This window comes from Protopterus annectens, chromosome 13.part0, assembly GCF_019279795.1.
Source record: "Protopterus annectens isolate FY-2018-M chromosome 13.part0, PAN1.0, whole genome shotgun sequence".
NCBI classification, from domain to species: Eukaryota; Metazoa; Chordata; order Ceratodontiformes; family Protopteridae; genus Protopterus; species Protopterus annectens.
This window is the reverse complement of record NC_056747.1, coordinates 1,209,441,549-1,209,463,337: the sequence shown is the minus strand read 5'-3', so window position 1 is coordinate 1,209,463,337 and position 21,789 is coordinate 1,209,441,549. Positions and strand designations below refer to the sequence as shown.

The following is a 21,789-nucleotide window of genomic DNA, read 5'->3' as shown; positions in this document are numbered from 1 at the left end:
CTAAAATTCATTTATTTTTGTTCAGTAAATTTAATTTATGCAATTATTACTTTATTAGCATTCCAAATGAACATTCATCAATGGCATATTTCCAATTTTGGTGTGGAATCATGGTTTAGTCCTTTCCCTAAAAACTTGCTTCATATTTCCATAACAGAGATTTCAGTCATTGTACTAAATGATTTAAAGAAATCACAATTTTTATATGCAAATTTTCCCATTAAGGGATTACACATTTCAAAAGTTAAAGGATGGCTCTCAGATACTGTGAAATAACTGAATTATGTACATTATTAACTCCTAAGTTTATATTACAAAACAGTGATAACTCATACAAATTTTTGGTTTACTTGTTATTTCTTAACTAAATAGATGCTTTTATTCAAAAGAATTTATCTTGATGTGAATAATGACAATCAAATGCCACAGAGTAGGCAAGAAAACAGACAACCCCAGGCATGCTACCATTCACAAAGCACTCCAAATTAATACATGTGAAGGAATAGATACAATGCAGTGTAAAACAGGAAATCTCAGAATGGCCTTCAGCAGCAGCAAAGAGGAGGACAGTAGGCAGGGAAACGATAAATGAAACGTAATACAGCAAATACTGCCACTGTAATGAAGAAGATGGGTTTAGAGGGTATAAGGGAACTAGAGAGTGCAGAAATACCTCATTGCTGAACAGCACTATCTCCTGATATTCCTAGTGGCAGAGTGGCTGCTCAGTGACACAGAAAATGCTGAACTACTTACATTAATATATTTAAGGGTTATCTACCCAAACTAAATTAAGAAAATAGTTTTTCCTTTTTTCCCTAACTGCTGCAGTACGGCACTATCATCCAGGGCAGACTTTAAATGCTTGTACAGTAGACTGCAATGTTGTTTCCAATGTGCTTTCAAAATGCTGTTCTTCAAGTTTTACAATGTGTGTTCTAAAGGAAGGTAATACATACAGCACTGAAAACTGTGAGTTGGGAGGGGATGATAGGAACTTACAGCACTAGAATGCAGAGTAACATATACAGAGTTTAGGTAGAATGTGAGGAAGTAAGGAGATAGTAAATGACCTGAATAGCTTTCCTGATGAAATTATGCAATGGATAGATAAATGTTTTATATTAAAGAAGTGGAAAATTCATCTGTAAACTCATTTATTTATTTTTATTTTATTACTTATTTGACATTTGTTTACAGGGAAAGTCCGACTTGGAACGAAGCCAATTTTAAGCGAAGGCCCAGGGAGAAATGCTCCAGATGCATGTCTTTGAAATGTGGGAGGAAACCAGAGCACCCAAAGAAAATCCGCACGAACACAGGGAGGACATGCAGTCTCCACACAGAAGGCACCCCAGCCAAGAATTGAACTAAGAAACCTCTTGCTGTGAGGTGACAATGCTACCGCTGCACCACTGCGCCATCATCACCTCAAGGAAAAATTCACAAGAGCATGATTGTATATAAAGGAGTGGAATGAACAATGTAAAATCAACAGTGCAAGATGTTAAAAGTGATTTCAAGCTATTCTAGTTTTATCTCAAGATGTAGTTTGTTATTAAACAGCAAACAGTTGAAGAAGTTAAGTAACACAAAGCTATTCTAGTTTTATCCTTTAAGATACAGTTTGCCATTACACAAAGTAATTCATGAATGCTACTTTTGTGATTTTTTGATCTAAACTGAACTTTTTCTGTCAAGCTACTGAAGAAATGGGAAAACAAGGTGGTCCACTGGAACCTTTCCTGGCATTAAAACTTATGTTTCTATAAACCAGAATATTAAGAACAAGAAAGACTTCATTTAAGTCAGACTGTTAGTGCAGAGATAGGGTATCTGATCAAACTCTTCATAACTTAATTTGTAAATGGCTTAAGTTCATCAAAAGATCAGCCAAGAAGGAAAACTAAGTAGTCAGACGCATTTTTTGAGGTTGGGTGGATAATGGGCATGTTGCCATAAATCCACTCCCAAGCAAAGTTTGAAGGTATAATCACTTCTAGCAGTTAAGCCATTAGATGCCACAGAAGACACGTTTAATTAGTGCAAACAATAAGATGCACACCCTTCATTTTCTCATGAATATCTTTAGCAGAAAATATTGAGCAGGGGCTCAATCCCAAGCCCACCCTAAGAGGTTGAGGTAAGAGATCTGGTAGTATCTAGTTGACTTTTGGAGGTAAAAAAAGGAAAAATGGTGTAAAAGCAGGTAAACTTGAGTATAAGACTTCCCACCCAAAACAGCAAGCACTCACTTTTCTTTCAAAAAGTAATCACAAGTTCCACAAAAGGTACCACAGCAATTAGAGAAAGTTAATAAGTTAATAACTGCCTCAAAAATCTGTCTTTTAAACCTGCACTCAATTGTCCATTACAGTTCTGCAAAATAAAATCAAAAAACAAATCCATCACAACAGGCCACATAATCTTCACCTCTGATTCAGAAATGTTAAGCGTTTTAACATTTTCTATACTAAAAAATGTTTTACCTATGTGAGATCAAATCACATCTTTTTCTTACTCAACATTTTTCCAGACACTGAACACTGAAAACAGTGTGCTGAAAAACCCAAAAAAGACAAGCCCTTCTGTGCCCCCACTTCCCCTAAATTATATATACAAACTCCACAGTCACACTACAATAAAGAAAAGGGCAAAACCCCCTCAAAAAGCACTCCTCCAGCTTGCATAGGTTCATAGGTAAGTACTAGGCTATCGGCCCAAAGGCTTAAGTAAGCCTAGCCAACAAGGTTCCCTAGTTTACACCACCCAAGAAAGTTATTTTCCTGTGCTACTGTCGGGCAGAGACACAGAAGTGATTCCCGGGGTGTATTTACTACTTCCCATCCATTCATCAAGATTTTTCTTGAAGAGTGCTAATGAAGAACTTTGCTTGACATAGATGGGTAGCCTGTTCCAGAGTATGGGAAGTCTCTGGGACAGGAATCTATCCCTCCAGCATGTCCTGTTTATTGTGGTGACAAGGTTTAGGTCCCTAGAGCGTGTAGCTCAGAGGGATTGGGATTTCTTTAGGTGTAGCATGTCCAACAGCTCTGGGTTTAACATAGCTTTATATGTTAGGCAGAGATTACCTTGGAGTAGGCAATATGCTATGGAGTAAAGCTGGAGTTTTTTGAGACGCTCAGTGTAGGGCATTTGTTTGAGGCCAGTAATCCTCTTTGTGAGGTACTTCTGTGGCCTTTCCTGCTGCTGCAGATGTCTTGTGAGGTACATTTCAAAAGGGGCATTGTACTCTATAATGGGTCTAATGAGTGTTGAGTAGAGGGGAACAATGACCTCTTTTTTCCTGGATGAGAACCCTTTTATGATGAGGTGTGCCATGTAGAAGGACTTCCTGACTACTGTGACGATGTCACTATCAAAGGGGAGACTACTGTCCACCTGGGTCCCAAGGTCTCTTATCACACATTCGGTGTTAAGTAGATTGCTGCCTATGTGGTAGTTCATGGGTACAGAGTTTTTACCAAAGGGGATGACACTGCACTTTTTGGCATTGAGCTTGAGGCCGTGGTTCTGACACCAGGCATAATACAACACACTGTGGTGAAACTCACCGTGAATTTCAATTTACGATCTAAATCCACTCGACCACCAATACTTCAGCAACCTGTAAGTAAGACGTGAAAAACAGTTTTGGAGTGCGTCATGCGCAATACTAGAAAGGCCATTTCATTAGGAACACCAGCTGTACTGTCTTGTTAGTTTGGAGTACTGAAAAATGTAGTACAGTCTCAGTTACGTGATCTTGCTGACAACCTGCTGCTGAACATGTGCCATTCCTCAGTAAGGAAGAGGAGAGGGTCAAAATTCCACACAAATTATTGATATAAATTGCTAGAAAAAAGAAGTTATGTACTCACCATAAAGTTCCATCTGAGTAGTTGTACTTCATTTGTTTTCAACCTGTGGGTTATGGATCCATATTGGATCCGAGCCGGCAACTTTTACTAGCATCTGCTCTGAGCTCCAAACTCCTCCCCTTACCCATAATACACCTCCACTGCCTTCCATCCCCAGATCGAGTTTGCTGAACCTTATACTGATAACCCGACCTGAAAAAATTACTTGTGACCTATACTTCAGCCCGTAGGCTGATCATATGCCAAGGTCTGGGGGAAGGAAAGAGGGACGGTTGAAGACAAATGAAGTACAACTACTCAGATGGAACGTTATGGTGAGTACATAACTTCTTTATCTGAAGTGGTTTACTTCATTTGGTCTTCAACCTGTGGGACAGAGTCCCCAGCTACTAAACTCCTAGGAGGCCCTCATGGAAGGATATTCCGGAGCACTGCGGAACCAAAGAAGGCTCTCCTTCTGGAAGTCAAATCCAATTTGTAGTCAGAAATAAACATATTTATTTTATTTAATTTATTTTACATTTGTTTACCGGGAAGGTCCGACTGGAATTATGTCCATTTACAGCGGAGGCCCGGGGAGAAAAGCTCCACATCAAACAATTAATACAGTGGTATATCAAAACAAGATATATCATATAATAGTTTGTTCCAGGCAGGCTTACTTTACACAATGTTGGACCCTGGATATTGGTATTTGGTAAAAAAACACATTGACTGATGCAATCAAAGAGACATCTCACAAGACATAATGGTAGCAAATAGTAGACCCTGTATGGCTGTTACTGAGTGCTGTGTCTTAGACATGATAAGCAGTGATAGAAGAGAGCAGGTTAGCGAGAGAGTGGAGGAGACCAGGAAAGCATTTATGTGATGCAAGGACAGAGCCAGGACTGCAAGAGGTGTGGCTTGAGTAACCTTTTGAACAGTGAGATAGTTGTTGCTGATGAGATGTTTTGGGGGAGGTTATTCCATTCCTTAGCGATGGTGTGAGAGAAAAGACATTTCCCTGCAGTGTTATTGGCTTTGGATATACAGAGTAGGGTCCTGTTGGATGAGCGTAGAGGAAGGTTTGCTGAGTATTAGTTTACTAGGTGGGTTAGGGATGGAGTTTTGTGGGGATTTTGCAGTATATTGAAGGTGATTACTAGTTGGTGGTACATAATTTGATGAGGTAGTTCTAAACATTTTAGCTCCTTTAAAGCAAGTCAGTGATGACTTCTAAAAGTGGAGTTATTGGCGAATTTTGCAACTTTATTGTACAAGATTCAAGTTTGCCTAAGTCTATTTTCCTGATGAATTAGGATTGGTGATGCATATTGTAGGGTAGACAAGAGGCGGGATTGGGCTAGGGTAATCCGTGCTTGGTCTAATAGGAATTGCTTGTGTTTGTATAAGGTTCCTAATTTTTGGTGTACTTTTTTAATGGTTTTGGAGATATGGACATCAAAGTGAAGATTCTTATCTATTTCAACACCGAGGAGCTTAGTATGGGGGGATGGAGAGAGTGTGGTGCCATTTATGGAGGTTATGGTGAAGGAAGGAGGTGTAGGTTTGGATTTGTTGGGAGAGAAAAGTAGTGATTTGGTCTTGTTGGGGTTTAGAATAAGTTGGGTATCTGTGATCCATTTTTCCACTGAGCAGAAGGATTCTTGGGTAAGCTTTTGAAGAGTGGTTAAGGATGGGACTGAGCATATTAGGGTTGAATCGTCTGCATATTGTATAAGTGATGCATGCAGGGTGGAGTTATGTAGCTTGTTTGTGAAAATGGTAAATAGTAAAGGGCCAAGTATTGATCCTTGTGGAATGCCTATGGTAGTTGGTAGTAGAGGTGATAGTACACCTTGCCATTTGACTGATTGTTTTCTATCAGAGAGATCGTTTCTGAACCATGAAGTAGTGGAGGGGGCAAAGGACATGGTTGTTAGAGTGCCTATAAGTAGGTTATGCGAGACCATGTCAAATGCCTTTGATAGGTCTAAGAATATGGCTGATATGAAACTGTTGTTTCTAAGATGATTAACCTGGTTGGTAAAGGAGAGAAGAGCTGTAGTTGTGCTATAGTTTTGGTGGAAGTCATGCTGTGTGGGGGAGAGGAGATTATGTGAGGTTAAGAAGTGCATCACCTGGGTGTGAATGTATTTCTCCAAGATCTTGGAAAGGGGGGATAGGATAGCAATGGGGCGGTAGTTTGACAGCTCATAGGAGTAGCTGCCTTTGTGAAGGGGAATGATGTATGACACGTTCCATAGTTGGGGGATGTAAGCTTCTTGTATGGAGCGGTTTATCAGAATAGAGACTGGGTAGGCTAGGGACTCTGCAGCTAATTTTAGGATAGTAATGGGTAGACCATTTGCTGCGAGAGTGGTGGGTTTTAGTTTTGAGAGTAGTTTTTTAACTATGGAGGTTGGTATGGGTGAAAGTGTAAAGGGGGTATACTATTATGGTCTATTGTTGCGGTGAATATAGAGCTGTTGTTTGATAACTGGGTAGATGATGAGAGAATAGATTCTGTGAAGTGATGGTTAAATTGAGAAGCTATGCTGCCATTATCAGTATTGGTGTTGGGAGCTGGGGTGGTAGTTTTGCCGGGTTTTAGAAGGGAATTGATAGCCTGCCAGAACTTTTGGGGAGTTCTTGGAATGTTTGTTTTGGATTTCTAGGAAGTAGTTTTGTTTATCTATTTTCATTTGTCTTTTGGCCTGATTACAACGTTGTTGATATCTTTGTTTATCTTGCCTGGTTTTGTTCTTTTTCCAACTCTTCCAGGCATTGTCTCTGGCTTTTAGTAAGGCTTTTGTAGTTTTAGCTAGCCAAGGGGCATAGTTAACTTTAGTCCTATGTTTCCTAATGGGAGCTAGTATATTTAGAGTATTCATAAATGTATTATTGAAATATTCAACTGCCTGGTCTAATGCTAGAGTTTGTAGTGGGTGTCAGTTAGTTTGTTGTAGCATGCTGTTAAGAATCTGTGGATATACCTTGCGCTCATCCCTAGTTTCCTTATATAGTATAGGTTTGGGTATGTTTACCTGTCTATGAAGGAGGAAAGTGGGGCAGTGGTCACTCAGTACATTAGGTAGGCAGCCCACGTGATAATTTCCTTTGGGGAGGTTAACTAATGTCCAGTCGAGAATGGAATGTTTTTTTGGATTTTTTGTCAACTCTGGTGGGATCTTGGATTAATTGTGAGAATCCAAATAAGTTGATGTGATTTGAAGGATTGTTGGAGTTGCAGGTTAGCCAGTCTAGGTTTAGGTCTCCTAGTAGGATGGTTTCTTGGTGCAGGTTGTTTGTGGCCCATTGTAACATTTCCTCTATTATAGGTGAGTTATTACCTGGAGGAACAGAACTGCAGACAATGTTAATTCTTTTTTTGTTTTTAAGGGAAATAACTGAGCCTAATGTTTTGCTATTTTGGAATTTGGGAAGGGGTGTTTTCAAAGGTTGGTGGTTAAGTGCATTTTTAAATAAAATTGCAACTCCGCCTCCCTTTTTGGTGTCTCTGTCTTGCCTTAGGATGTTATAACCTGGGGGGAGAATTTCTTCATTTTGCGTAGTGGGTTTAAGCCAGGTTTCATAGCTAGTATATCTGGGGAGTAGTGGGCTATGAATGCGTGTAAGTCATGTAGCTTATTGGATATACTTCTAGAATTTAGGTTAATAATAAGTAGATCTGATTCCTGTTTGTTTGAGAGAATTTTTTTGTGTGGACTTGGGTTGGGGTATATGTCTCCTGAGATTAGTAGCCATTTTTTGAGGAGTAGTTTGAGTCTGATGGCTCGAGCTAGGTGTGTATGTACTCTGGGTGTTGCTTGTCTACTGAGTGGTGATGAGGTGCTTGTTTTGTGTATATTAAATACTGAGTTATTATTAAATAATGTGTGCAGATTAAAATGTTTATATTTGTATGTGTGTGTGTGTGTGTGTGTGTGTGTGTGTGTGTGTGTGTGTGTGTGTGTGTGTGTGTGTGTGTGTGTGTGTTGGTACGTGTTGTGTGGAAGGTGGTGTTTACTGGTATGTTAGTGTGTAAGGATGTAGTGTAGGCTAGAGTAATGAGAGCTAGTAGTAGGAGTGCTACTGTGCTTTGCATGATGTGTTTGGGATTAGAAGAGGTGAGGGCAGTAAGCAGGAGGGTGTGGTATTGAAGGAGGAGAGGTGAGAGCAGTAAGTGGGAGGGTGTGGTATGGAATTGGGAGTGGATGTGATACCTGAGGGATGGTGATAGGCTGTTGAAGGAGTGGCATGACTAACTGAAGTATACATTTAGGTGCACTGGGGGTGTGTGGGAATTGGGGGCAGGGTAGGGGAGCGGAGTGAGCCCGTAGGCCGAACTGAGCGGGCAAGAGCAGGAGAACTGGCTACAGCAGAAAGATTATCAGTAACTGCAGAGATATTAACTAAAGCAAGTAGGTAAGTAGTACTTTAATTTAGAGGAAAGTACTTAAGTAGTTGTAAATGAGGGTAGTTTCACAGAGAGGGAGGTGGGTGGGTGTGTAGTAGCTGTAGAATGGGGACTAGGACTTAAATAAATAATTCTACCAGCTTATGGTATAATGGGAAAAGTCTGGAGATAGGTGGTAAGACTAGGTTTACATGGTAAAATGCTGCCACCTAGTGGCAGAGAGGAATAGTGTAAAGTAGGGATAAGCAGTTCCTTTATACAGTAATGTATTCTGAGTTTGAAAGATACCGGAGGGGGAAGAGTGGCAAGTGGTCTGCGGTAGGCTGCTGAGAACCACACACACGGATGGGCAGCTAGTACATGTGAGTATTAATAGATAGTGCACAGGTAGTTAGTTGTGGGCTACATACATTCAAAGTCTTTAGAGGGGAAATCCAGACAGCAGTAGCTCTCTTATGCAGCCTGGCTGGCAGGCAACAATTCTGGGTGTCTTCTTGGGTTTGGCCAGAGGTATCTTTGTACCTTAAAGGCAGGGAGGGAGCATCCGGGATGGTTTAATTCAAAGTCTTTAGTGGGGAAATCCACACAGCAGTAACTCTCTTATCCAGCCTCCTGGCTGGCAGGCAACAATTCTGTGTGTCTTCTTGGGTTTGGCCAGAGGTATCTTTGTACCCTAAAGGCAGGGGGGGGGCACCCGGGATGGTTTAATTCAAAGTCTTTAGTGGGGAAATCCACACAGCAGTAGCTCTCTTATGCAGCCTGGCTGGCATGCAACAATTCTGGGCATCTTCTTGGGTTTGGCCAGAGGTATCTTTGTACCCTAAAGGGAGGGAGGGAGCACTCGGGATGGTTTAATTCAAAGTCTTTAGTGGGAAAATCCACACAGCAGTAGCTCTCTTATGCAGCCAGGCTGGCAGGCAACAATTCTGGGTGTCTTCTTGGGTTTTGCCAGAGGTATCTTTGTACCCTAAAGGCAGGGAGGGAGCACCCGGGATGGTTTAAGTCAGTCGTTAGTGGGGAAATCCACACAGCAGTAGCTCTCTTATGCAGCCTGGCTGGCAAGCAACAATTCTAGGTGTCTTCTTGGGTTTGGCCAGTGGTATCTTTGTACCCTAAAGGCAGGGAGGGAGCACCCGGGATGGTTTAATTCAAAGTCTTTAGTGGGGGAAATCCACACAGCAATAGCTCTCTTATGCAGCCTGGCTGGCAGGCAACAATTCTGGGTGTCTTCTTGGGTTTGGCCAGAGGTATCTTTGTACCCTAAAGGCAGGGAGATAGCACCCAGGATGGTTTATGTTAGTGAGTTAAGCAGCCTAACTGCAGGACCGATGCAAGGGAGAGTGTGGACAGGATTCTGTATGCGATGAGGACCAAGTATCTGCAGAACAAATATCATCCAAAGACACTCTAGACCGAAAGGACGCAGACGTAGCCATGAACCTAGTGGAATGAGCTTTCACCTGACCTGGAGGAGACATGCCTCTGTCCTTATAGACCTGAAGGATGCATGAAGAAATCCATCTAGCAATAGTGACCTTGGAGATAGGTTTCCCCAAAAAGGGTTTATAGAGCAAACAATCAGATTTATGAAAATTCTTTGTCCTGTGTAAATAGAATCGTAACTGTCTATGAACATCCAACAGGTGGAGATTAAATTCCATCCTGTTAATAAAATTAGGAAGAAAAAAAAAGGCAAATTGATGGTCTGATTGATATTGACTGATGATGCCACCTTAGGAAGAAAGATTGGATTGGTTCAAAGGGAAACCCTATCTTTGTGAAAAATCATGTAAGGAACTTTGATGGACAAGGCCTGTAATTCTGAAACCCTTTTGGCAGAGGTAATAGCTACCAGAAAAGCTGTTTTCCAAGATAAATATTTCAGATCTGTAGTTATGGCAGGCTCGAAAGGCGGAGCAGCCAAAGCTTAAAGAACCATAGTAAGGTCCCATGGGAGAACAGGATCTTTGACCGGGGACGTAACAAAAAGGTGCCTTTAATAAAGGCTTTACACAGTCTGGAAGAGGCTAAAGAGGCGGAATTCTCACCCACATGAAAATGAGAGATGGCAGCCAACTGAACCTTGACAGTAGAAGAACTAGCTCCATGTTGAAAAATATCAGCTAGAAAATCAAAAATGGTGGAAATAGGAGCCGTGAAAGGGTCTAAACTCCTTTGAGAGGCCCAAAAGGAAAAACGTTTCCACTTGTGATAAACCTTCCTGGTCGAAGATTTATGAGCAACCACCAAAATAGATCTAACTGAGGAGGATTGTCCAGGAGTGCTAGCAATCACGGGAACTGAAGCAGCCAAGCTGTGAGCTTCAAACTGTCCAGAAGGGTGTGAAATTAGATCCTGAATGGGATCCATGATCCAAGGTGGAGCCAGAAGGTGAGACCAAAGGAAGGGAAACCATACCTGGCAAGGCCAGAACGAGGCAATGAGGATCACTTTGTTCCCCAGTCGACGGGCTTTCTGTAGAAACCTCGGAATAAGAGGTATTGGCAGGTAAGCATACAGAAGGTCAAGCATGAACTAGAGTGTCTCTGGAGGATTCCCCCGGCAGGGGGTTCAGAGCGAAAAACTCACTGCACTTCACGCTGGAATGAGATGCGAAGAGATCGCAGCAAGGTTGACCCCACTCGCTAAAGATCTGTTCTGCTACTGACAGATTCAGAGATCACTCATAAGGCATCAGAATAGTCTGACTTAGCCTGTCCGCCAGGATGTTGGACCTTCCCGGAATGTGCATTCCCACACTCTCATGGCCTCGCGACAAAGGGGGTAAGATCTGGTCTCTCCCTATTTGTTGAAATACTAAACCACTGACATCTTGTCTGACTGAATTGCAATTGTTCCCAGAGGAAAAAAGGCATGAAGGGCCTGCAACGCTAGAATGACCACCCTCGTCTCTAGGACATTTATGTGCAAGTTGGTCTCTATGGGGAATGACAGGCCTTGGACTGTCCTGCCCGAACAATGCCCCCCCCAAGTTGGGAGGCATCCGTGGTCACTGTTGCGTGGGCCGGGGTTGGAACAAAGGGTCATCCCTCCAAAATGGCCAGAGAGCACATCCACCATATAAGGGACGACCGACAGACTCGACTGAGTTGAACTGGATATGTCAATGGCAGTTGCAACAGGGACCATTGTACAGCTAGAGTCCACTGTAGAATTCTCGTGTGTAACCGGCCACACGGGAGAAGAGTCATGGTCGCTGCCATCGAGCCTAAGGCCCTCAACACCGATTCCGCCATTGAAAGATGAGAGTAGTAGATCAGGGAGACATGCATCCTAAGGTTTTGAACTCTCCGTGGTCAGGAAGGTTTTGCACTGAAGAGTATCTATCCTGGCACCAATGTAGTCTATCACCTGTAGAGGATCTAAGAGAGATTTGGATGCATTGATTGTGATCCACAAACTCAGGGCAAGAGTCAGGAAATAATCCCTGCTTTGGGAGAGTAGATGCCTGGTGGGAGCAGTGAAGAGCCAATCTTCTAGGTACGGATAGACCTGAATCCCCTGAAGCCTCAGGTGAGCCGCTGCCACCATCATCACTTTGGTAAACACCTTGGGGGCTGTGGTGAGACCAAAGGGTAGGGCTCGAAATTGGTAATGATTGACTCCTAGCCGGAAGCGGAGGAACCTCCTGGAGCTTCTGTGCATTTTTATGTGATAGTAAGCATCCTGGTACGGCATGATGGACTATAATGTGACCATCCGGAACTTCTCTTTGGCAACTGACAGGTTCAGGGTAGAAAGGTCCAGAATGGGCCTTAAGTCCCCTGTTTTCTTTGGCACCAAAAAGAACCTGGAGTAGAAACCCGATCCGGACTGATCTGGGGGGACGGTTTTGATGGCTCGTTTTTCTAGCAGCTTGGAAATTTCCTGTGCTGCTTCATCCCTTTGCGTGGGTGGTACGTCCGGGAGGTGTCTGGGAAATTTGAGGGAACCCATGAAGGGGATAGAATTTCCTCTGGATATGATCTGAAGCACCCAGCAGTCTGTTGTTATGGACTACCATACCACTAGGAGCAAGGACAATCATCCCCCAAATGCCTCTAAAGTAGAGCAGTCTGGCATCCCCTCAGGTTTCTGCCTGGGTCTGTCTGAGAAAGGTTCTCGAAACCCAAAATTCCTTGGATCCCCTCTGCCACTGGGCTGGTGTCCATTCTGTCCCCCTCTGCCTCTGGGGGAAAAAGAGCCCTGAGTGTCCAGGGATTACTGTGACTTCCAGAACCACATCTTCTTTTGTCCTCTCTGGTTCCAGGAAAAGGACCTTTGAGGGTTTGAGAAGTGGATCCCGACAGCAGACAGTGTCTTCCCGTCCTTCTCACTCTGGACTAATGTCTCTTTGACGGTCTTACCAAAAAGAGTAGAGCTGTCATAAGGGGCATTGGCAAAGGACGTCTTGAAGGGTTCCGAAAATTGACATAACCTGAGCCAGGCATTGTGCCTCATGGACATGCCGGACCCAGCCTTCCTAGCTGCTCATTTCGTAGCATGTGAAAGGAGTCAAATGGACGTGTTGGAGACTGCTTTTAAAGTGGCCATCCTTGCAGAGAACGAAGCCTTGTTCTCCTGCGACATGGAGATGGGGGGAGACTCCGCCAACTCCTTTACCAGGTCATGTTGGAGTCTGGTGACATGGGCCAGGTAGTTCAGCATCCTAATCAAAAAGGTAGCTGAAGCGTAAACCCTCTTCCCTAGGTGGTCCATCATCTGTGACTTTCGGTCAGGAGGATGAACCGAGGAACTCTCCTGAGCAAGTTCCTTCTTTGTGGCTGCTGTTAACACCATAGCATCTATGGGGGAGCCTTTGTTCCATGCTGGTCTGTCTATGGGGGGGCTTCAAATTTTGCCGGGACTTTTTGGAATTGGTTCCATGGTGTCCGGTTCCTTCCATGCCCACAAGGTGACTAGATCCATCAAAGGATCCACAGTAGGAGACACCCAGGAAATAGATGGGCCCGTGCCGAAAGCCTCCAGGAAGACGGACTCGTCAGAAGAAGGTTTGGGGGCAGATCAACCTCCCCGTTTGTGCAGGATTTCCATGATGTCTCCAAAGGAGACATCCTCAGGAGGTGACCTAGGGGAACCTTCTCCATCATCCAAGTCCGTGTCCTCGGCGAGCGACTCGGGGGGAGTCCAAGTGCCTCCTCTTGCATGTATGCTTGCAAGGTACCGCTCCGGTGGGGCTCTCCGGGGGGAACTCGCAAGCACTTCGTCCTCAGGGGCAACCGTCTGGGGTTCTTCGAGCATGGGCTGTCCCTCTGGTAAAATGATGGGGACCATAGACAGAGCTGAGGGGGGTCTGGGTGGAGTCCGAGGGGGCAGTCAGGGGTCTCAATCCAGCAGAGAGAACCCTTTCTACCATGTCGAATGCCGAAGGAGAGCGAACCTCCTGAGAAACCAATAAGGAGGCCAGTCTCCCTGGGTCTGATGAGAGAATCGTAACTGGGCCCGAAGTGGACGGAGCTCTGAGGGAGGGAACTTGGCCCAACAAAGGTGGAGCCGATGAAAAATGTTCCACTCCCTCGGATCCGACACCCAAGCTCCTGCTCCGAGAGTGGCTCAGATCTGAGCTGGTCGGATCCGACATGCTCCAGGCAGCTGTCGGAGTCAAGGAAGGAGGTACTGTCAGCACCGACCCTCTGACCAAAGCCATCCTTGGATCAGAATACTCCAAACCCGAAGGTCAGATCGGAGAGGGAGATATCGGCTGGAAAAAAGGTAGCAAGCTCCACCCTCCTGAGGGAGAGGGGGCTGGCAAGACCCCCCACCTGGATCTGAGTACTGATAAACCTCCTCATCATTTTATCCATATCAACATCAGACAAAGACTGGGTGGACCTTGACGAGGCCACGAACTCCGACCTGGCAGATCAGAGCACCGAGGCCCTTGAAACTGAAGGTGTTTCCTCCGGCTGCAGGGAGAACCTTGGAGATCAGAGCAGAGGGGAGTCATGGATCTGTAACGTTTTCACAGGTGAAGGGAGGTCCAGAGACCTATTTCGCTTTTCCCTCGCCTTCGACTCTCTCTCCCCTTCTCTCTGGCCCTTTTCCACTCTGCTTCCACAGGCTTTTGTACAGGAGGTTCAGTCCCAGCCTGGGAGGGACGAGAAGCCAGGGGAACAGAGGAAAGAGAGGCGGCCACAGCAGCCGCTGTGACCGAAGCCGGAGACGAGGAAACAATCTCTGAATGGGGAAGAAGGCCTTTGAGGGCCAACTTGGCCTTCCTATACTTAATGGCACGGGGGTTGAAGCCCGTACAAATAATGCAGTCTACACTCAGATGGGTCACACCTAAGCACATAACACACAGAGTGTGGCCATCTGCAGAGGATAATTTATGGCCACACTCATTGCAAAGCTTGAAAACAGGCTTGTCAGCCATACTATCAGTAGAAAGAAAGCTGAAGAAAAAAAGAGGTTGTTTCTTTCTTTCTGACACACTCACTCACCACACTCGTACACAGAAAACACTGAGGGGGGAGGGGAAGCAACAATCCAAACAACAATACAAACTACTCTGACTACCCTAAAACACTATAACTTGACTCACCAAGTGAGGGGAGGAGAAAGGGGAACCTATACTAACACTACCTAACGATTTTGAAAGAAAAAAGATATTCAAAAGGCTTTTACCCACTTGAAAATGTTGGCACTCAAGAGATCATGATGCATAAGCTATTCGCGGCAAACGAGATCTGGGGATGGAAGGCAGTGGAGGTGTATTACGGGTAAGGGGAGGAGTTTGGAGCTCGGAGCAGATGCTAGTAAAAGTTGCCGGCTCGGATCTGATACGGATCCGTAACCCACAGGTTGAAGACCAAATGAAGAAACTACTTCAGATTTACCACCTTTCAAAAACAATAGTTAGGGCAAAATAACAGAACTCTAAAGGTAATAGTAGCACCAAATAGTTAGATAATGAGTGGTGGGTCCCCTTCAGATCATCGAACTTTTAAAAGCTCAACTTTCATATAGCCGGGACCATATGATCGAACTTTTAAAAGTTCGAACGGTCTGAATGAAGATTTCCCTTTTTTGCAATGTAGTGTGATCTCAGAGTTGGTATATTTAAATAGCTGGGAGTGTGGAGGGTGCAGGGGAGCTTTCCCTCCTGTTAGAAAAGTTTAGTTTATTTTTTTTAACATGTTTGAACTTTTAAATGTTCAATCATATGGTCTCGGCCATATGAAAGTCAAACATTTGGAAGTTTGATCATGTAAAGTAGATCCTGAGTGGTATATGAACCATATATTGCAGATATGTGCTTGTTCCAGTAGCCTCCATTTATAAAATGAGTGATTCTAAATTCTAAATAAGTAATTTAATCCTGACCAAATCTCTTGGGTCACCTCTGAAAACAAGTGGCTACTTCTTGAGGTGCTTATCTTAATATAAATGAATAGACACAGAATAATGTTGAGATATTTGGGGGATGGACTCTAAGTGACAAAATGGGAACATCATTTCTAAACTCTGACAGCTACTCACAAAAGCACTGCAAATATGACAATTGAAATAAGTAATTAAGCTGTCACGTAAATACTGAAATTGATGAGAAAGTGATAACATGAGGCACTTTCCACTTGTAAGATACACAGTTAACAGCTAAATGTAGGCAAGTTCTAATGTATAAACTGAAGAACATTGAGCCAGAGTGCTGTTAACAACTAGAGAGATTTGACCTCTTCTGAGATTCTCAGCACCAAAGAAACTCCTGGTACAAAACACTTGAGAATTAATAAATAGATTTGATTTGCCCATACCTGATACTCTAAGTCAGTCCGATGCTGTACACCTCTCATATAGCGGCCATTCACAATGGACCACTGCCTTTCACAGGCTTCAGACATCATAACAGCTGAACTGTTAAGTGTATAAATGAAGACAATAGTTATTTTGTTGCAATATAGCCTTTTGTTAAAAGAAGCATGAAAAACTAATTTTAAGTTATGCCACAGCAAGACTTCAAAACTGATAAAGCTATTAGTATACATCTAAGATTTAGGTGAATTTTTGATTCCAGACTTTAAAGTATACAATCTTGTGATCTGCTTAACTTAAAGCAAGTAGACACCCCCAGTTTCACCCTAAAACCATCTAGACCTCCTCCTACATCAAATCCTTAAACTGAAACCCTGTTCTTCTTCAGCAGATAATCTCCCAGCAGAAATCCTCAAGCTAGCTACCAGGTCCATAGCCTATCCGGCAACTATCCTAATTAATAGATCTATCAAGGAATCATATATTCCTTCTCTCTGGAAAAATAATTCTTCACCATCCTCCTGCATAAAGGAGGAACCTCATCTGATATAACCAATTTCAGCTCTATTGCCATATTATCTTCTTTGTCAAAACTTCTGGAGAAGCGCATTCACAAACAACTACTTGAACACATCCTTCAGGAAAAGCTCAAGAACCCCATACAACATGGTTTTAGACCCACCTATAGCTCTACCATGGCCTTATTAACCATCACAGATACTATTAACAAAGCCAGAGACAAAGGCAAACTTGTTTCCTCCATATTCCTTGATCTCTCTAAAGCTTTTGATCTGGTCTTTCACCAAAAACTCCTATATCAACTGTTCTCCTTAGAGCTACTACAATCTACACTACTATGGTTTAACAACTACTTAACTGATAGATACCAGTCTGTTAAATGAGTCTCCACCTTTCCTCCATTCCTTCTTGTCAATACTGGCATTCCACAGAGTTCAGTTCTCAGCCCTCTACTCTTCAATATATTCACTAACAATCTACATAAATCATCTCAGCAAGCTTCCCTCATACAATATGATGATGATTCTACCCTAATATGCACTTCAGATAACCTCATACATCTTCAGAGAATTACTCAAGAAGCCTTTAACTCTGTTAAAAAGTTGGCTACAAGATAATCACATGCAACTAAGTCCTGAAAAATCTAAATTACTTCTTTTTTTTCCAAAATCCCGTTTCCATAAAAGAAACAACTTTAAAATATATTCCTTAATACCATGATTGAAGTTACTTCTCATTACAAAACTACTTGGCATGACAATGAATGACAATCTTAAATTTGATTTACATATCCACAACAGCATCAAGAAAACCCATCAAAAACTAGGTACCCTCCACAGAGTAAAGAAATTCCTTACATACTCTGCCAAGGTAACTCTAGCTACCACTTAGCTCTTACCCTCTGTCCTAGATGGAGCCCCTGTCATGACCAACCTACAAGACTCACTTTGTTCTAAACTTGAACAATGCTACAACAAAGTTGCCAGATTTGCTTGCAAAATACCTTACCAGCACTAAAATCACTTAACTGGCATGACCTTCTTCACCACCTATCTTATATCCAGCTCATCTTAACCCACAAAATAGTCTATACCTCATTTGCCTGCCCAGCAATTAGCCCCATACTCCAATTCTATCTACCAAGCCATTCCCTTCAGTCGAATGATAAACAACTGCTTACCATCTACAAATCACAAAGGGCTGCTGGGATCTGTCTCTATTCCACTAATGTAGCTAGAACTTGGAATAAAATTCCTATATCAATCAGGTCTATCTCACACCTTCATCTTTTCAAACCATGACTAAAAGACTTTATCTCTGCCTCCTGGCATTGCCCCTACTCCTCGTCTGAGACATAGCTTCTCTTAACATCCTTCATCACCTTCTTATACCTCCCTTTAAAGAACTAAATCACTTAGCCTGCTTATTCCCTTCTAATACTTCACTTTACTATAGTACTTAAACTACTATACCTACTTCTAATTTAGCACACCCAAATTTCCATTCCATCGCTACATCTCTATTAACACGTAAAATTGCTTACCTCCTCTAATATTTCAGTCTAATGTAGTTCTTAAATTACACCTATCTTATACGCCACCTTTCTATCTGTTAATTCTCAATACAGTGCTGCATATTAATTAACATAAATTAATGTTTATAAACATCAATACAAATTTTATTATACTGACTATTATGCTATGTATACACTGTAACTACATTATAAAATCTGTTATTCTAAATACTGAGTGCATTAAATTTGTTACTTTGGAGATTTTCTCCCCAGACCTTCGCTGAAAAAAGCACATGTGCCCAGTCGGACTTTCCCAGTAAACAAATGACAATAAATAAGTAAAGTGCAACATTTCTGTGCCTTGATGCTAATTTATTTCTAGTAAATCCAGTGTATTTAACTCATTCATCAGTCTGGGCCCTTTAAATGGCTCATCAGTTAAGGCCCTTTATAATGGCTCATCAGTTACTGCCCTTTATAACAGCAAGTACAATCTTCTCTTATCAGCAGAAAAAAAAAACTACTGACTTTTTTAGAACAGATTGAAAATCTGATTAGTTTATCAGTGTAGTATTGCCAAGAAAATGTCCAGCCTACAAGGTTTAAGCCTAGAAAGTCAAGAACATAAGAACAAAGGAACAATACTAGGAAAGTTATCATGGAGACTATAGGAGACCTAGTCATACACTATTGCTATACACCTTAAAGTAGGCACACTTAAAAGTTCTTGAAACCCTTTACAAGTACTTAATAATGCTCACCTCCCATAAAATGCAAGAATGTGCATGATAACCATGGTGTAAATTTATGTGTATCCATCCAAACATCAAGAATAGTCTTAAAAGCAGACAAAGTACTTTACTTGACCTATAATGGTAGCTTATTCCATAGGCTGGAAATACATTGAGTCAGGAACTCATCTCTCTCTAGTGAGTCATGTTTGTTGGAGCAAATTTAGGTCCCTAATGAGTGTTTGTACAGCCATTGGTTTTGCAAAGACATAGATGAAATAGGAGTGTTTTTTTTGTGGCTCAAAAAGGACATAAAGAATCACAAGTATGTTGTTTTCCTACATAAGAACCACTATCTTCTCTTCAATGATGCCGCTTATGAGGCAATGCAAAGACGTGCAACAGGCACTACGTGGAGACTCAAACTTCATCTGTTGTGCATGTTAAGTTACATGAACCAAGATAAAGCGCATAGTAAATCACTTAAGCACAACAGACTCCAGTGCTTTCAAATAATTTGCTTTCTACTGCCATAGCACCCATCTCACAAAATACAGAAACTGGAGATCTTACTCCTGAATAGGAATACAACTATGTTTCCAAAGAAGCAGTACATCTACATATGTGGGTGAAAGAGGCTCCTTTGTAGAAACACAAAAGAAAGATGTAATGAACAAATAAAAGAAACATAAAAGTGAAACTAAGTGAAACTCACTCTTCCCTCTGTCACTCCCATCCCCCCACCCCCCAAAAATAAATACAATCAAGAGAGAAGCTAGCAAGGGGTCAAGAGTATATTTTGTACAGTGATTTGATGAGGTCTTGGAATCCAGCACTGGACATTGGGTTTGTGCAACATAGTGCTGAAGAAGGTCACCCCCGCAAAAAAGTAGAGGGTTGGACCTCCATATAAGCAATTAATGTAGTAAGGACAAACTATAGTGTTAGAGATGAATACTGGTATCACACAGCAAAAACAGGCTGAAAAATGTCAGTCTTTAGATACCTAAAAATATTAATGCTTGTCTCTATGTGTTCAAGTCCTAAGTTATTATGAAACTCTTACTGAGAGATTTGCATTACCTGTCTTCATATCTGACAAGTTTGTAAGCAAATGTTTTGAAAATACTGCACTCAATTCAACTGGTTTAATGTGTAATTTCATATTTTGAAATAATTAATAGTTCCTCTTAATTAATGAGCTCTCTGGTATCTAAGCTGTCCTAGGCTTCATTGGCTATTCTAAATACAAAAGTTATATATTTACCATAATGATGCATCTGTGTTGTGGCTTTCCATCCTTCCTCAACTGCTGGGTTTTAGATCCATCCTCGGAGCTGACGTAGCCAATTTTCAGACTTAGGATCTGTAGTTCAAGCCCCTCCCCTTACCCATAATCTTCTCCAAACCCTAACATTACCTCAGATTGAGTTTGCCTACAAGTTAAATACATGTATTATATATATATATATCTATATATCTATATATCTATATATATATATATATCTATATATATCTATATATATATATATATATATATATATATATATATATATATATATACATATATATATATGTGTATGTATGCAGTGGTGGTGCTGCAGTAGCATTGTCGCCTCACAGTAAGACGCTATCCGGTTCGATTCTCAGCTAGAGCGTCTTCTGCGTGGAGACATGCATGAATGGGCGTACCTTCGTTGAACGTTGTGCATCAGGGCTGGTAACTCGGCATGTAAAAATCAACTACCAATCATTAGCGGACCGGAGCTCCGCTGTGGTGACCCCTACGGAAAAAGCTGAAAGACACAACAACAACACATAGATATATATATATATATATATATATATACACACACACACACACACACACACACACACACACACACACACACACACACACACACACACACACACACACACACACACACACACACACACACACACACACACGCACACACATGGGTCTGCTTTACCCAATTTTCATAATGCCGAGACGAAAAAGCTGACAACCGCATATCATCAACTTCCCAGAAGACCGACTTTCAACTCCAGGTATGTAACCACTTGGCCAAACTAAAAAGTAAATTAAAAACGAAGCAAATTAAACCCACCCCTACCTCAACTAAATATATCATCTCTGAGAACACACTACCTTGGGGGTAAGGGGCAAAGTTCAACATGGTGGTCAATTGGGTACTTACCTGGAGTTGAAAGTCAGTGTTCCAGGAAGTCGATGATATGTGGTTGTCAGCTTTTTTGTCTCTGCATTATGAAAGTCGGGTAAGTGCAATTTTGGTCTTGTAAAGTAGACTCATATACATACTGTATATATGAGCTGTAGCAGAGAGAACAAAATTCTATGTGCCCTAAAGGACATACCAGAAGCCTAAATGAAGGTCTTCCATGAAATGGAAGGGGGATGGATGTAGGGCGGTTGAGGAAGGATGGAAAGAGATAATACAGATGCATCATTATGGTGAGTACATAATTTTGTATCTGATGTTGTCTTTTCGGTATGTTCATCAACTGATGGGACAGAGTCCAAAGCTACTTGAATCCAAGGGTGGTTTCATGGAAGGATATTCAAAAGGATGGCAGAACAGAAAGCCGCCCTATACCTGGAAATATATCCAGTTTGCAGTGCGCAATAAATGTATGAGCTTTGGACCAAGTGGCACTAGCAGCACTCAAATGATGTCTTAGACAAAAAGACAGAAGAAGTGGAACCCAAAATTGTTGAATGTGCTTTGGGGGGTTTTAGTAAAGTCAAGCCTTTGTTCTGATAAACTTGAGAAATGCAACTAGTCAACGATCCAGACAATGTAACTTTTGACATAACCTGACCTAATTTTGCTTTGGAAAAGGAGACAAATAATTGGTCTGACTTCCTAAAAGGCTTCATTCTGTGAAGGTAGAATCACAGATGTCTATGTACGCCCAAAAAATTAAAAATGTATTCCCCTTTAT

General features: G+C 42.1%; 1 protein-coding gene across 2 annotated transcripts in view; it reads right to left on the bottom strand.

Moving 5' to 3' along the window:
• MARCHF10 (membrane associated ring-CH-type finger 10) overlaps positions 1-21,789 on the bottom strand; it is a 564,123-nt gene that overhangs the window by 398,634 nt on the left and 143,700 nt on the right. For both annotated transcript variants that reach the window (XM_044055213.1, XM_044055214.1), the window contains exon 2: positions 16,062-16,161. In XM_044055213.1, the coding sequence (XP_043911148.1) occupies positions 16,062-16,151 (90 nt within the window). In that variant the 5' untranslated portion in view covers positions 16,152-16,161. The remainder of the gene's footprint in view (positions 1-16,061; positions 16,162-21,789) is intronic.